Here is an 18,507-nt window from a genome sequence, read left to right as displayed (position 1 = left end):
TTTTCTCTCCCCCAGAAGTGAGAACCCAAGGTCACACATCTTATGTTGACAGAGCCTAGATTGTACCTTGGCATCTAATGTGACCACATTATGCTGCTTCTTTGATGGAGAATAATAAGTAAATTTAAATTTAGGTTACAAAATAGTCATCAAATTTCATTACACTGTAATCTAATTTAAATCCTAATCCCCCAAATATGTGATACTAGGACCTTGGGCTCTTTCTCACAGTTTACCTTTTTAGGGTCAGAGTTTTCAAGCCTTTCCCAACATTTTAAATTTAATCTATATCTAATAGTTAATATTATAATTATTTACTTTACAGCCTGTGTGAACTTAGGCCAATTACTTAATGGTTTCCTCATCTGGAAAATGGGAATAATAATAGTTGCTATTGCATCGGGTACTTTATATGTTGTAATAAAAACTGATGGATAGGGACTTCCCTGGTGGCGCAGCGGTAAGAATCTGCCTGCCAATGCAGGGGACACGGGTTCAATCCCTGGTCCGGGAAGGTCCCACAAGCCGCGGAGCAACTAAGCCCATGTGCCACAACTACTGAGTCCACAAGCTACAACTACTGAGCCCGTGTGCCACAACTACTGAAGCCCGTGCACCTAGAGCCCGTGCTCTGCAACAAGAAAAGTCACCACGATGAGAAGCCTGTGCACCACAACGAAGAGAAGCCCCTGCTCGCCGCAACTAGAGAAAGCCCGTGTGCAGCAATGAAGACCCAACGCAGCCAAAAAATAAATAAATAAAATTAAAAACAAAAAACTGATGGATACAATATATGTAAAGTTCAAAGCATAGTGCCTGGCGTATTAAGGGCTCAATAAATATTAGGTTTGATTGTTATTATTAGTATTATCCTCCTTTAAAATTTTGATTAGCCAAAAACACTAAAATTGTATCGTCGGCCGTGGGCTTTCTCAATTTTTTTCAGGACAGAGATTTAATTAACCCTGCAACGTATTTAAAATTTTTGAATGCCTCTTCATAAATTTAAGTAGATTACCCTACATACTATATAAGAGAGGTGACATTTGTCAATATTTGGATCTAACTAAGGGGATTAAAGTCAGAGAGGTAAATTTATCTGCAATGACTAAAACTTAAGAAGATGACAACGCTTTGATGCAAATAAGCTGAGTTTGGACAGGTGGGGCGAGCCTGGAACAGAGTACAACGTCCTCCATCCTCGGACCCCTGCTTCCTTTCTTTCTCCCTTTCCCGCTGCATTGAGCACCACGCTTCTTAAGGGGAATATCTATCGTGCATCTTTCGAAAAAATTTCATTGGGTAATTTTGAAACTACCCCGAAGTGTAACGCTGCAGCATCGTACTTTGTCTGACATCCTGAGCATTTTTAATTTCCATGAGTGTAGCCATACGGAACCGGTTAGAATCCCATTCAGGAAAAAGGAAGCCGTGCTCGTTTCTCACACAGAGGCAGCTTCATACACCAAATTGGTTCTACAGTAATGGGATGGTTGAGAGAGCAGAAAGGGATGCAGTAAGAGGTCACCCTTGGACTAGGGGAGCAGAAGGGGAAAGACGGGATTACCAAAATTCAGACACTCAGAGGAGAGGCCCATATAGCCCATCCCAGACCACTGAGGCGAGCACGGCCGTCTGGTGCCAGGACTTGCCAGGGCTGGCGCACGTGCTGTTGGGCTTCGAAAGGGCCAGGGTTGGAGCCACAACTGCCAGCAGAAGGTGGAAACAGGGTGGAAGCCCCCTTCCCTCCTCCGACCTTCCTTGGTTAGAACCTAATTGGAGGCCAGCGAGCAAGGAAGCCTGGGAAATGTAGTCTTCAGAGTCTTGGCCCCTGTGCCACAGAGCAGCTGGGTAGAGAAGGTGGGCTTGGGGCTTCCAGACAGTAACTAAGTCATCAGAATGAGGCACTTTGTCCGATTAATAAATAAATGTGCTATTTCCCTCAATGAGCACATGCATTCAAAAGCCCGTGACGGATGTGGTGAACATATGATCTTGGTTCACGTGTTATTCTAGTGGGAGCAACTCACAGCACTAATATGATTCTAGAATATTTAAAAATATGCATTTTTATATAATATGTCACCAAAACTCACATCAACTACTTTTTCTGGTGCTTTTTCTGGTGTTCTAGTCCTGGGTGGGTGGGGGAAGGATATGGATAAATGAATAAATGGAAAGCTATTAATATTTCCATATGGCAATACTTCGAAGTGTAAAGATGGCAATTCTCTCAAAATTCATACAAATATTTAAAGAAATTTCAATGAAAATTCCTATGTGATTTTTATCACTTAGTCGAGACTGGGGGGAGGGTTTTGACAATGTGATGTTAAAGTTTATTTAGAAGAAGTTAATACCCAAAATACCCTAGAGGTTTTGGGGTTTTTAATGAGTAAAATTTATTTTTTATTTTAAAAAATTTTTAACTTTTTTATACAAATTTTAAATGTTACTTTCCATTTATAGTTATCACAAGATATTGACTGTATTCCCCCACGTTGTACAATACATCCTTGAGCCCATCTTACACCCAAGAGCCTGGGCCTCCTCCTCCCCCACCCCTATATTGCCCCTCCCTCCCTCACCACTGGTAACCACTAGCTGGTTCTCTGTATCTGTGAGACTGTTTCTTTTTTGTTCTACTCACTACTTTGTTGTATCTTTTAGATTCCACATATAAGTGGTATCATACAGTATTTGTCTTTCTCTGTCTGACTTATTTCACTTAGCTTACTGCCCTCCAAGTCCATCCATGTTGCTCCAAATGGCAAATTTTCATTCTTTTTAATGGCTGAGTAATATTCCATTGTATATATGTACCACATCTTCTTTATCCACTCATCTGTTGATGGACACTTAGGTTGCTGGAGTTTTTAAATTACATTTAAAAAAAAGAATTACAGGGACTTCCCTGATGGAGCAGTGGTTAAGAATCCACCTGCCAATGCAGGGGACACAGGTTCGATCCCTGGTCCAGGAAAATCCCACATGCCGCGGAGCAACTAAGCCCGTGCGCCACAACTACTGAACCTGAGCTCTAGAGCCCGCGAGCCACAACTACTGAGCCCGCGAGCCACAACTACTGAAGCCCGCACATCTAGAGCCCATGCTCTGCAACAAGAGAAGCCACCACAACGAAAAGCCCACGTGCCACAACAAAGACCCAATGCAGCCAAAAATAAATAAATAAATTTATTTAAAAAAAAAAAAAAAGAATTACAAGAGGAGACTTGTCACAGAAAATATCAAGATTTATTACAAAATTATATCAGGAAAAAAAGAGAGGGAGGAGCAATAAGACCAATAGATCAATAGACCCAGAACACATTTTTTTTTTTTTTTTTTTTTTTTTTTGCGGTACTCGGGCCTCTCACTGTTGTGGCCTCTTCCGCTGCGGAGCACAGGCTCCGGTCGCGCAGGCTCAGCAGCCATGGCTCACGGGCCCAGCTGCTCCGCGGCATGCGGATCCTCCCGGACCGGGGCATGAACCCGTGTCCCCTGTATCGGCAGGCGGACTCTCAACCACTGCGCCACCAGGGAAGCCCCAGAACACATTTTTATATATGAGAATGTTTGGGTAAATATATATGGGTAAAATTTGGTATAAGATAAAGTTGGCATCTCAAACCAAAGAGATGAATTAGTTAATAAAAAGAGCCAGGTCAATTGATGATTCATGTGCAGAAAAAATATTAAATTTCTGTATCTTCTACACAAACATTTCAGGATAGTGGATTTAAGAACTAAATATGAAAAAAAAAAATGAAAGCATAAAAACAAATATAAGAGAACTTTTGGTCTTTCCCAACCATAAAAGCTAGATTGACTACATAGTAATTTAAGATTCTCTACAATGAAGGACAAAATTTAAAAGACAAATGATAAACTGGGAAAAAGTATTTACAGTATATATAGCCAAGAAAGGGTTTAAGGGTCATAAGATGTAAAGAGATCCTATAAAGAAGAAAATAAACAACTCAATAAGAAAAAAATCCCCACAATAACTAGCAAAGGATATAAATAGGCAGTTTACAGATAAAAATACAAGAGGCTAATAGATATTTTTCACCTGTGATATTAGCAAAAATTTTAAAGTTTGCCAATATTTAATATTGGTGAACATTTGGAAAATGGATATTCCCATACACTGATAAATGCTTTGAAGAGCAGTTTGTCAGTATCCCTTACAGTTGAATATGCTCAGTACTTCCATCTAACATTTCTACTCCTAAGAATTTTTCTCATACAGTATTTGCAGAATTGTTCTAAATACACATATGAAATATTAATTATAATACTAAATGTAATAACAGCAGAGAGAAAATTACCCTGATGCCCACGTTGCTCACATAACCATTAAAAGGAGTATTTATGTAGCCAACAAAAGGATTGAGTTAGAGCTATATTTACTAACACGATAAAATGTCCAAAAGATAGCAGTGTTAATGAATAAAGCAGATTGCACACAAAAAATATATAGTGTAACCTCATCTGTGTAAATTTAGTATTAATAATCATTTTTATATATAATATATTCTACATACGTTAAAAGATGGTCAAATGTGCATCAAAGGATTGACCGTTCTTCATGGGGAACTTCTGCTTTCTACATTATATACTTCTGTGTTTTAGTTTTATACAACTTATGTTAAATGGCTTTCTATTTAGAAAAAACTAATTTATTAAAAACATAGAGAAAAAAGAGGAATAAATCTAACTGCTCTGAAGAGTCATAAAATTTATTTCAAATTTGGATTGGGCCTCATCTGTCACATAAGCTATCAGTTATACACAGATACATTTTCTATATGAACTATAATATATGCCTAGCTATTTAGAAACTATGGAGTGATATCCAAAGCCAATTCCTTAATTTAAGGGGGGAAAAAAAAATGAAGATGCTCTATAGTTATATTAATAAGGTTAATACCTAAATCTAATGTCAACAATTCTAACTACAATAAGTGAAATTTCTGCCTTCTTTTGCATTTTGGTATTTGCAGATTCAAAACTTTCAACAACACCATCCCATGAGGTGCTCCCTTCTAATACAGAGCTCACAGGAAGTATATCCTCACAAGTCCATGCAGGAATCACAGACGTTTATTAGGCACTTTGGAAATGAACAAAACTGCATTTTACTAAGATCAGCAGAGTCCAAGTGCATTATAATGAAGTTGCTCATCAAACACGTAAACGCTGAACAAAAAGGTTATAAATCACAAAACATTCCAATAATATTATAGAGGTTTCTAATGAAATGGGACTATTGTTTTTCAAGCAAGATGACTAAAATAGAGCACCTCTACTTTTGGTTATTTCTTCAGGTGGATGATGCTGAGGAACCGAACAAAACAGGGGAAAATAAAGCACCCAGTAAGTTCCAGTCCATAGGAGTGCAAGTAGAAGAAGAGAAATGGTGAGTCCACATGCATTTGTCCCCTTTCGTCTTGATGTTGGCAAGTATGGTACAAGTATTTTTTCCCTATGAAAAACCGTGAAGATTCAGTGTTATTTTCCATTAACATCTGGGAGCATTCAGAGGGGGAGCCTGAGTCAATATTAGCTGATTCCTTCCTCTACTTTAATACTGGAGACCACTCCATTTAAATGTTAGCTAGAATAGTAGTGCTGGGGCCCAAAATATGCCTCAATGGCACGTTGATTATTTTGAATTTAAACTACTTAAGAAACAGTCAACGCGAGAGGGATACTTTTAGCCTCCTCTCTGTCTCCCTGAAAGCAGGAAATAAATTTCCCATGTGAAAGGTGCTCTCCTCGGACTGGGAGGTAGAAAGACACCATTATCACCAGAGATAGGGGACTCAGGGCTGAGAAGCCTGCATACTTGTTACTTCTTTTTATTTATTTATTTATTTTTTTAACATCTTTATTGGAGTATAATTGCTTTACAGTGGTGTGTTAGTTTCTGTTTTATAACAAAGTGAATCAGTTATACATATACATATGTTCCCATATCTCTTCTCTCTTGCGTCTCCCTCCCTTCCACCCTCCCTATCCCACCCCTCCAGGCGGTCACAAAGCACCGAGCTGATCTCCCTGTGCTGTGCGGCTGCTTCCCACTAGCTATCTACCTAACGTTTGGTAGTGTATCTATGTCCATGCCTCTCTCTCGCTTTGTCACAGCTCACCCTTCCCCCTCCCCATATCCTCAAGTCCGTTCTCTAGTAGGTCTGTGTCTTTATTCCTGTCTTACCCCTAGGTTCTTCATGACATTTTTTTTTTCTTAAATTCCATATATATGCGTTAGCATATGGTACTTGTTACTTCTTTTTTTTTTTTTTTTTGCGGTACCGGGCCTCTCACTGTTGTGGCCTCTCCCGCCGCGGAGCACAGGCTCCAGACGCACAGGCTCAGCGGCCATGGCTCACGGGCCCAGCCGCTCCGCAGCATGTGGGATCTTCCCAGACCGGGTCACGAACCCGCGACCCCTGCATCGGCAGGCAGACTCCCAACCACTGCGCCACCAGGGAAGCCCTACTTGTTACTTCTTTACTAATTTACTACCTAAGCGCAAACTTTGCTTAAATTCCTTACTAATTAAACACCCAAAGCTAAGTTTCTTTGTCCTGTCAATCCCTCTCATATTTATTGCTTCTTTGTCTAAAAAATATAAAAGCTATCTGCTTTGGCCACTTCTTAGGTCCCATTTCTATGCGACCTCTATGTGCACACAAATTAAATGGGTTTCTTCTTCTCCAGTCCACAGGACACAATCTGTCTTGTGTCAGTTTTATGATTGGTCCAGCCAAAGGAACTCAAGAGGAGAAAAGGGGAAATTTCCCCTCCCTGACAGTAGAATAAGGGGATCCCACTCACACACACATAAACACTGTGTGGAGTACTGTTGTGTTGCCAAACTATCCCTCTTCAAAAAACCGTCGCACTTTTGACTATAGACTTTTTAAGAGAAGAGGACTTATTGGTATTTTTATTTCTAGAGCTTAATAGTGTCTCATGTTTAGTACGTGCTCAATGAATGATGAATGAATGAACGAACAAATGAGGAGTAGGAAGGGGAGAAGACTCCCTGTCACTATCCAGGATCACCAGTTTCTTTAAATTGTTCTTTAAGATAAGCTTGCTTTAGACTTAGTATCTAGAAGTAGGAAATTTAGAGTTTGAGACGATCACAGAGTCCAGAAGCTGGAAAGGACTTCTGAGGTCAGTCCATTCATTTTATAAATGAGAATTTGATCTGGAGAGGTTTGTGGGTTTCCCAGTCAAACTGTGAGGACCATGATGGATGGAACTATGTTTTATTGAGAGTAATACCCCCAGCTTCCAGACTGTGCTTTTCATATACTAAGTATGTAGTGAATGTTGGCTGAATGAAGTAAAACTGCAGTTATAGTGGGAGGAAGAACTCTATATTCTAAATCAGGATATCAGTTCAACTTTGCCACTAACTTTTTATGTGTTAATAAGGAGAAATCAGTTGGATGTCATCCATCCAACCGCTCATCACCCATCCATTCAATAAATATCTATGGAATGTCTCCTATATACAAGGCCCCATGTAACATAAACTTAAAATGTGAGAATAAGTCATGCATCAGTTCATGGAACGGGTCCTATTTTATAGCCTTCTGTTATTGACACTGCCTTTGTATCTAAAAGGTTTTCAATATACATATATATAACATTTTGATGCTACTATATCTGATATAATTACACAATGCTGGAAGCCCAGAAAAATGGTACAGCCCTAATGTGGAAACTAATATGACAAAAATTAGCAATAATTATACAACTATCCAAATCTATTGACCCAGGAATTCCATTCATGGGGCTATCCTGAATGAAATCACTCAGTGAAAGGGAAAAAATTGTGGAACATTACCTATCATTGTAAAAGAAAAATGTCAATCATCAAATGTCAAGCAATAAGAGAATACTCTTGTAAGTTATAGCATGTCACCAGGATAGACTATTATACAGCTATTAAATGTGATTATAAAGAAGATGTGGAAACATGGGAGAAATTCCCATGATACGATGTTAAATGAAAAAGAGGACATAATACCCACATATAATATTCACAAAGAAGAACAAGGAATGAAATGTAATCTGTAAAAATGGTAGGTTTAGGAGTGATTTTTGTTTTCTTTTACTCTAAAATGTTTACTTATTGTATCTACTTCAAGTTTTAATAATCATTATTTTCAAGCCAACCCTTCTGGCACATGTTCCTTTCATTGTTTTAGAAAATGTTTTGAAAATGTAAACTTAGTAGATATGAAAGATCTCATGGTAAGAAAACATATTCCTCCTTCCCCTACAAGCCCAACTTACTTGTTTTCCTCAGTGATGTAGTGGTTAAGAACACAGGCTCCTGAACCAAGATTCAAATTCTGACTCTTCCACCTACTAGCTGGGAGGCCTTGATCAAATTACTAAATATCTTTTTGCCTTGGTTTCCTTATATGTAAAAAGAAGATAACAGGCAGTTTCTGGTCCAGCAGGTAAAGAAGAGCTTAGAAGTCACCACTCTGTTTTAACAACAAGTAAAAAAGCTGTTCAAACTGAAAAATCAACAACTCTTCTTAAACCAGTCAGAGAAGTGAGGTCACAAGAAAAATCAGTGCTCTAGGTACTGCAGAGACTCACAGACACAGAGAATCACAACTTGCTGGAGTAGAAACCCACAAGAAAAGCCCCATGCGAACCAGTACCAGGGTAGGAAAACATGAACTGTAATTGATGAATTGCTGGCAGCTCAGGGAGGACATGTCTGAGAGTTGTAATTTTTACAGGGACCCAGTCATAGGGGGGCCTCCTTACTTTCATGGTTCTTAACTGCAGAAGATCTACCAGGTCCTCACAGTGGAAATCAGAGAAGAATCCTCTCACGCTTCTGATGGAGAGAGGGGAAAGGAACCATTCTGAAATATGCCAGAGCATTCTGTTCTTAACAAGATCTGCCTGCAGGAGAAACTAATTTACCAGAGCCTTATCTGCTGGGTTTCTAATCAGAGCCTAAATCTACCTGGGAGAAGGGAAATACCTAACCCCAGCCAGCCCCTTCTTGCCATCCTGTCCTGCAGTGGGGGGAAGGTGGGGAGAGACTGAGAAACACTGTTGAAGTTCACAGTCTAAGGGCACAGGCTCATTGAAAGACTAAGACCTAATCATAGGACTAGAGAATGCTTCCCCTCCCCACCACCTCACCACTGCATTTATTAAAAACCTATTATTCACCACGGTTGTTTTACCTAGTACATCATGTCCATCTTTCAACAATGACTTACAAGGCATACTAAAAGGTAAAAAACACAGCTTGCAGAGACTGAACAAGCACTAGACTCAGAGTCATCTATGACAAGAATGTTGGAAGTCTGGGTGTACTCTGATGCTTTTGCAAAAATGTTCCTATAAAAGGGTTTCATCTTCAAGGAATTCATGGAAAAGACTCTGACAAGTACAGGTTTCTGGTAACTGACTATACTGCTGAACTGAATGAATAAGCATTGTCAGAACTCTAAGGGAAAACTGATGAATTCATAAAAGTGCTAACAAAAGATCAAGATGAAAAAAAATTAATTACATGGGACTGAGTGAACTGATGAGGATGATTATAATTTTTGACTTTCTGTTTGAACTTTAAAAAAAAAATCCCACAAGGACTCAGAGGCAAAAAATATACAAATCAATTTTCACTGCAAAGTAAAGGAGCTGTTACAGTGGAGGATTCCTGGACTGAATGTCAATACTATGACATAGTATGAGTGTGTTTCGTTGTTTGGTAATTGCAATCATTGTTGCTTTTGTTGTGGTCATCCATTTACAATGCTTGGTGTCAGTTTATTTATCTCTTGTAAAAATAAAATACAGTGTGTGTGTGAAAAAAATAAATAAAAGATTTAAAAAGTTAAAAAAAATACTGAAAGCAGGAAAAAATAAGCTTGGATGGATGGCTGGGTAGATGGAGAGATAATAGGAAGTATTCATAAATTCACTGGTGAAATTTGGTAGGTTGAATCAATTGAATCTAAATCAAATATTTCTTTAGAGGGTATGGAGACATGCAGCTTTTAGGTTAAATGACAGTTTAGAGAAGTGGCAAGTAAATAAAGGTTTTGTACATTAAAATAAAGATCTGGGTTACACAGTTTGATAGCCATTAAACAAAAAAGAATGTTGGAAGTAACAGATCAGGAATTTTTTTACACTATGATTAAAATGCTAAAGACTTTAATAGAAACAGCAGACAGCATACAAGAACAGATGAATAATGTAAGCAGAAAAACGGAAATTCTAAGAAAAAATAAAAAACAAATGCTAGAGATTGGAAACACTGTACCAGAAATGAAGAATGCTTTTGATGGACTCATTAGTAGACGAGTCATGGCTGAGGAAAGAATCTCTGAGCTTGTGGATACAACAGTAGAAACCTCTAAAACTGGAAGCAAAGAGGAAACAAAACCTGAAAAAAATCAGAACAGAATATCCAAAAACTCTGGGACAATTACAGAAGGTGAACATAGGCATAATGAGAATACCAGAAGGAAAAGACAGAAAGGGACAGAAGCAACATTTGAAGCAATAGTGACTGAAAATTGCCCCAAATTAGTGTCAGACACCAAACTACAGATTTAGGAAGCTCATAGAAGGCCAAGCAGGATAAATGCCCAATACAATACACCTAGACATGTCATATTCAAAGAAAACCAAGGAAAAATTCCTGAAACAAGCCAGAAGAAAAAGACACCTTTCCTATTGAGGGGTAAAAATAAGGATTATATGTGACTTTTCCTCAGAAACCATGCAAATAAGAAGAGAATAGAGTGAAATAGTTAATATTTGAGAGAAAAAAACACCAGCCTAGAATTCTATACTCTGTGAAATTATCCTTTAAAAAGGAAGGAAAAATAAAGACTTTCTCAGACAAACAAAAATTGAGGGAATTTGTAGCCAGTAGATCCAACTTGCGGAAATGTTAAAAGAAGTTCTTCAGAGAGAAGGAAAATGATATAGGCCAGGAACTCAGATCTACATGAAGAAAGGAAGAGTGTCAGAGAAGGAAAAAGTGAAGGTAAAAGAAAAACTTTCATTTATCTTATTCTTAATGGATCTAACAGATAACAGTTTGTTCAAAATAATAATAGGAACAATATATATGAATATATTGTACTCTTGAGTATAAATGAATTGAATAACAGCAATCATACAAAGGATGAAAGGTAAGAATTAGGGCTACTTAATTATTATAAGGTACTTGCACTACTCTTGAAGTGATATAGTGTTATTTGAACATGAACTTGGATTAGTTGTAAAATGTACAGTGAAAACTCTAGGGCAACCACTAAAAAGAGTGAAAAAGAAGTATAACTTACATGCTAAGAAAAGAGGGAAATATATGGAAGACAAAACTAGGACAACAAACAGAAAACAGTTAACAAATATGGTAGACATTAATCCAACGATATCAATAATCACTTTAAACGTCAATTGTCTAAATATACCAATCAGAAGACAGACGTTGTCAGACTGGATTAAAAACAATACCCAATTTTATGTTTTCTACAAGGAACCCACGTTAAATATAAAGACACATACAGATTAAAAGTAAGGGGATCGGACTTCCCTGGTGGTGCAGTGGTTAAGAATCCACCTGCCAGTGCAGGGGACACGGGTTCAAGCCCTGGTCTGGGAAGATCCCACATGCTGCAGAGCAACTAAGCCTGTGTGCCACAACTACTGAGCCTGAGCTCTAGAGCCTGTGAGCCACAACTACTGAGCCCACGTGTCACAACTACTGAAGCCCGTGCGCCTAGAGGCTGAGCTCCACAACAAAGAGAAGCCACTGCAATGAGAAGCCCGTGCACCACAACGAAGAGTAGACCCCCCCACTTGCCGCAACTAGAGAAAGCCCACGTGGAACAACGAAGACACAACGCAGCCAAAAATATATAAATTTATTAAAAAAAATAAGAATAAAAGTAAGGGGATCAGAGTGAAGTAAGTCAGAAAGAGAAAAACAAATACCGTATGCTAACACACATATATAGAATCTAAAAAAACAAAAAAGGTTCTGATGAGCCTAGGGGCAGCACAGGAATAAAGATGCAGACGTAGAGAATGGACTTGAAGATATGGGGAGGGGGAAGGGTAAGCTGGCACGAAGTGAGAGAGTAACATTGACATATATACACTACCATATGTAAAATAGATAGCTAGTGGGAAGCAGCTGCATAGCACAAGGAGATCAGCTCGCTGCTTTGTGACCACCTAGAGGGGTGGGATAGGGAGGGTGGCAGGGAGATGCAAGAAGGAGGGGATATGGGGTTATACGTATACATATAGCTGATTCACTTTGTTATACAGCAGAAACTAACACAACATTGTAAAGCAATTATACTCCAATAAAGATGTTAAAAAATTGTTTTTTTTAAAGTAAGGGAATGGAGAAAGATATACCATATTAACACTAGTCAAAAGAAAGCAGGAGTGGCTATATTAATTTCAGACAGCAGACTTTGGAGTAAGGGAAATTATCAGAGATAAGGAGGGATATTACATAATGGTAAAGGGTTCAGTTCTCCAAAAAGACATAACAATCTTTAATGTTTATATGCTAATAAGAGCATCAAAATACATGAGGCAAAAACTGATAGTATTGCAAGGAAAAACAGACGAATCCACTCTTATATTTGAAAACTTCAACCCCCTCTATCAAAAATGGACAGATCCAGAAAGCCAAATATCAGAAAAGACATAAACGACCTCAACAGCACCGTCAGTCATCTGAATATAATTGACATCCGTAGACTACTTCATCTAACAGCAGCAGATTACACATTCTTCTCAAATTCACATGGAACATTCACCAAGATAGACCACATTCTGGGCAACAAAACATATCTTGATACATTTTAAAGAGTAAAAGTTACACAGTGTCTGCTCTCAGACCACAGTGGAATTAAACTAGAAATCAATAACAGAAAGATGGCTGGAAATTTCCAAAATATTTAGAGATTAAACAATACATTTCCAAATGACACACGAGTCAAAGAAGAACTCTCAATAGAAATTTTTTAATATTTTGAACTGAATGACAATAAAAACACAACTTATCAAAACTTGTGTGATGCAGAAAAAATAGCACTTAGAGCAAAATTTATAGCATTGAATGCATATGTTAGAAAGGAAGAAAGATCTAAAGTCAATTCCTATGCTTCCACCTTACCAGACTAGAAGAAGAAGAGCAATTAAATCCAAAGTAAGCAGAAGAAAAGAAACAATAAAAACTAGAGCAGAAATTAATGAAATTGAAAATAGCAAATCAATATAGAATATCCACAAAACCAAAAGCTTATTCTTTGAAAAGACCAATAAAATTGATAAGCCTCTAGTCAGGCTAACTAAGGAAAAAAGAAAGAAGACACAAATTACTAATATCAGAAATTAAGGGACTTCCCTGGTGGTACAGTGGTTAAGAATCCGCCAGCCAATGCAGGGGACATGGGTTTGATCCCTGGTCCAGGAGGATCCCACATGCCGCAGAGCAACTATGCCTGTGCGCCACAACTACTGAGTCTGCGCTCTAGAGCCCACAAGCCACAACTACTAAGCCCGCGTGCCACAACTACTGAAGCCCGCATGCCTAGAGCCTGTGCCCTGCAACAAGAGAAGCCACTGCAATGAGATGCCTGCGCACCTCAACGACAGAGTAGCCCACTAGAGAAAGCCTGTGTGTAGCAGCGAAGACCCAACACAGCCAAAAATAAATAAATAAAAGAAATTAAAAAAAAAAAAGAAATTAGAGGGGGACATCACACAAATCCCATGGAAATTAAAAGGATAATAAAGGGGGCTTCCCTGGTGGCACAGTGGTTGAGGGTCCGCCTGCCAATGCAGGGGACACGGGTTCGTGCCCCAGTCCGGGGGGGATCCCGCATGCTGCGGGGCAGCTGGGCCCGTGAGCCATGGCCGCTGGGCCTGCGTGTCCGGAGCCTGTGCTCCGCAGCGGGAGAGGCCACAACAGTGAGAGGTCCGCGTACCGCAAAAAAAAAAAAAAAAAGGATAATAAAGGAATATTATGAACAACTCTATGCCCACAAATAATAACCTAGATAAAATGGACCAATTCCTTAAAATATAAAATCTGCCAAAACTCACACAAGAAGAAATAGACAATCTGAATAGGCCTATATCTATTAAAGAAATTGAATCAATAAATAATAATCATCCAAAAGAGAAATCACCAGGCCCAGATGGGCTCACTGGTGAATTCTGCAAAATATTTAAGGAATGACTTATATCAATCTTCTATAATCTCTTCCAAAGATAGAAGCAGATGGAATACTTCCTAAATCATCCTATGAGGCCAGCATTACACTAATACCAAAACCAGAAAAAGACATGACAAGAAAAGAAAACTGCATTCCAATATCTCTCATGAACATAGATGCAAAAATTCTCAAGTATTAACAAGTCAAATTCAACAATATAGAAAACAACTTGTAAACCATGACCAAGTAGGTTTTATCTCAGATATGCAAGGCTGGTTCAACATTTGAAAATCAATTAATGTGATCCATCACATCAACTGGCTAAGAAGAAAAACCGCATGAACACATCAATAAATGCAGAAAAAGCATTTGACAAAATCCAATACTAACTCCTGATCAAAAATTTTCAGCAAACTAGGAATAGAGGGGAACTTTCTCAACTTGATAAGGAATATCTATGAAAAACCTACAGCCAACATATTAGTTAATGGTGAGGACCTCGAAGCTTTTGTGCTAAGATCAGGAACGAGGCAAGAATGTTCCCTCTTACCACTGCTTTTCAGTATCATACTGGACGTCTTGGTTAGTGCAATAAGGCAAGAAAAGGAAATAATAGGTGTACAGATTAGAAAGGAAGAAACAAAACTGTGTTCACAGATACCACGATCGTCTACGTAGAAAATCTGAATGAATTGACAAAAAAACTCCTGGAACTAACAAATAATTATACCAAGTTTGCAGGATACAAGGTGAATATACAAAAGTTAATCACTATCCTGTATACCAGCAATGAAATAAGAAAAAGAAATAAGCTATCAAGCCACCAAAAGCCAAGGAGGAAACTTAAATGCAGGTTATTAAGTAAAAGAAGCCAATCTGCAAAGGCTACATACTGGATGATTCCAACTATACAACACTCTGGAAAAGGCAAAACTATAGAGACAGTAGAAAAAAAGTGTCTGGGGGAAGGGAAGTGTATATAGGCAGAGCACAGATGATTTTTAGGGCATTGAGACTATTCTGTATGATACTACAGTGGTGTCATTTTACATCCGTGCAAACCCATACAATATACCACACCAAGAGTGAACTGTAATGTGAACTGTGAACTTTGGATGGTAATGATACGTCAGTGTAGGCTCATCACGAGTAACAAATGCGTCACTCCAGTGGGAGATGGTGATGGCGGGGAAGCTGTATATGTCAAGGCGTAGGAGGTATATGGGAAATCGCTGTACTTTCTGCTCAGTTTTGCTGTGAACCTAAAACTTCTCTAAAATTTATTAATTTTTAAAAAAAGAGAGAAGGATACACAATAGGGTAAACATCAGTGTTGTCCTGGGGTGTTTTGTTTAACATATGTAAAACATTTAGAAAAATACTTGACACACAGGAAGCACTATATAAGTGTTTCCTGTTCTATTAGGTACCTAAACAGAATCTCTCTAAAGATTGCCATCTCAAGAAAGCAATTATACCACCTTTTCTTTAAAAATGAGAGAGGGCTTCCCTGGTGGCGCAGTGGTTGAGAGTCCGCCTGCCGATGCAGGGGACACGGGTTCGTGCCCCGGTCCGGGAAGATCCCACATGCCTCGGAGCGGCTGGACCCGTGAGCCATGGCCGCTGAGCCTGCGCGTCCGGAGCCTGTGCTCCGCAACGGGAGAGGCCACAGCAGTGAGAGGCCCGCGTACCGCAAAAAAAAAAAGAGAAAATTGAGACTTCCCTGGAGGTCCAGTGGTTAACACTCTGTGCTCCCAATGCAGGGGGTACGGGTTGGCCCCTGATCCCTGGTCAAGGCCAAAAGTAAAAATAAAAAATAAAATAAAATATAAAATGAAAATAAGAGAAAATCATCTTAATTTTTTCAATGTACTTCAAACATTTCCCCTGCAGTCAACAATTCTATATCACCAAATTCATGCCCTGACACTTGTCCATCTACAGGAGTGTTTAATATTACATTATTTGGACGTGCCTAATAGCAACTCCAAACTTCAAATGAGCTACTTTCATCACGTTATTAAAAAGTTGAATAATTAATAAATTATTGAAGTCTGTAGGATGCTCAGTTCCTCCGTAAACTGAGTGATTTCTTTTAAATTCATCCCCCAAAAGGGCTAGCAGCCCCAATTTTGCTGCTTAACCTTCCAAAATATACCCGTCCTCAAAGGTCACTTTGCAGTTAACCGCTATGAAGTAAATAAGCATTAAAAAATGGATGTTAATGATTGTTTTGAGCCTTTCCAAAAGAAACCCACTGTCAAACAAGCAGGGATTACTTGTTTCTTCTGTTTCTAATTATAATTCTTTTTATAATTTTGCTGGTATTCATTCATTTAGATAGGATCTTAAAACATAAAATTGGGCAGGTGAGATTTCTTAAAGACAGCAGTGGGATTTTTTTTAAAAAAGTTATCCAGTGATAAAGATGAGACTCTTATTTTCGCATTGAATGGCCATTACAATCCATCTTTTCCTTCCCCAAATAAACAGACTGATAAACAACACTAACCTAACAAAAAGGGAAAACAGAAAGAAAATAGAGCCAGAGAAAGAAAGAGATAGTGCAAAGAGAGGAAGATTAAAAGACTTCGGAAGAGACCCAGAGACTCCTCACCACCTTTTGAAACCATCACAATTTAGGAACCAAATCCGACATAACAAAGTCCATCTGCCTGGTCCATCTATTCAGAGGCAGACTTGTAAATTCAGGGTGCTCTTCAGTGTTCCCTATCCAAACAAAAGGAAAATTAATAACTCATTAGTAAAAACATAAAATGCACTGGGTAACCAACCTACTTCAAGAAAAAGAATCGAAATGGAGTATCACAAATCTTCCTGTTATATTTTCAGGCAGGCATCCCATCCTGAAAATGCCATTGGTAGCAGAAGCGCCACGTCCGTTCTCCAGCACTGCCTCACTGTGGGGACTGGGCACAAAGGAAGGCTGCCTAAAGATCACTAGTTTAAATGCCATGGCAGCTCCAAGCCAGAGTCAATGAATGCATGTGGTTTTGAAGCAAGACTGCTTTCTTAAGCCAATAAAGAAATGCCTCCTCTCCATCCAACATTAGCTATCTGTCCCCAATTCCTGTTTCACGGGTCAGCTAGTAGGATTATTCGGTAGGATCCACATGGCGTATTTTTGCTGCTCTGCAGGACTGATCCTAAGCAAAGCAGGCTCATCTTGCCAACCCCTCTCCCGGGGACAATCCCCTCAGCTGCTGCTCTATTGCAGGGCCTCCAAGCATCCCACCCCCATTCTCTCTCATCCTTTGGACGGCTCGCCAGGAGTTTGCATGAGGTCTTCTTGCCTTTCAAGCTGATAATTAGCAAATCTAGTAAACCAACCCTTTCTATTGACTTAGGTGAAAAAGCTAAAAGACTCCCAGGGATCTCCTCTTTCCTTCCAAGTAACAATTGTATTTCAACAGTAGTTCAAACTAGACTTTCTTACATTAGCCCGCTAGTGACTCCAAGACTCTTAACAGTGGACACAAAGAGGAAGACTATTATCATCTTCATTATAAAAATAGCATGCAGATTTACTTGCAGGAAAACATACAGCAGTGTGTTAACAGTTTATGTAACTCTCTGATGTACTTTGGAGCAACTGAAAAAGCTGTGATTATACGTGTGGATGGAGAGATAGAGAGATATCTTTTTAAGTGTTATCTATCTTTTCTATAACAATTGTGTGTTATTAATATACTTAATGATAAGAAAAGTAAGATAGTATTTATACATTATGAAAATTTATAAATTACAGAAATAAAATAAAATTTTCCCATAATCCCGTCCATTAACCATGAACTAATAAAGGGGTATAATTTTACCCATGCTTTTTCCATGAACATTTTGCAAGTTGTTGAAATCATCCTATGTATAAAATTCAGTAATGTTTTAAAAATCAACTATTACAACAAGGGCTTTATCATTATTAAAAATTCATGACAAATACTTCTTTTAATGGTTACACAATATTCAAGAATATGGGTGGACCATAATTTGCTTCCCCTTTCTCTCCCTGTTGAATATCTACATTATTTCTAGATTGACTTTTGATTAAAGGTGGTGAAAAAAATATACACATCAATCTTTGAGACCTTCTGAAACTAAATGACAGTAAAAGGATTTTGTGTTTGTTTTGGCACAAACTGTCAAGGATGAAGAGAACAAAAGAGGAAAAAATACAACAGCAAAATTGTGAAAGCTGGAAGGCAGATAGACAAGTGATACCTGACTTAGG

General features: G+C 38.6%; 1 protein-coding gene across 16 annotated transcripts in view; it reads left to right on the top strand.

Annotated features, from left to right (window-relative positions):
• Positions 1-18,507, top strand: part of DLGAP1 (DLG associated protein 1) — a gene marked incomplete at both ends in the record, with an annotated part of 319,449 nt that overhangs the window by 263,521 nt on the left and 37,421 nt on the right. For all 16 annotated transcript variants that reach the window (XM_082852573.1, XM_082852574.1, XM_082852565.1 and 13 more), the window contains one exon: positions 5,331-5,422. In XM_082852573.1, the coding sequence (XP_082708699.1) occupies positions 5,331-5,422 (92 nt within the window). The remainder of the gene's footprint in view (positions 1-5,330; positions 5,423-18,507) is intronic.

This window comes from Leucopleurus acutus (genome assembly GCF_964270905.1).
Source record: "Leucopleurus acutus genome assembly, chromosome: 13".
NCBI classification, from domain to species: Eukaryota; Metazoa; Chordata; class Mammalia; order Artiodactyla; family Delphinidae; genus Leucopleurus; species Leucopleurus acutus.
This window is presented reverse-complemented; position numbering and strand designations above follow the sequence as displayed.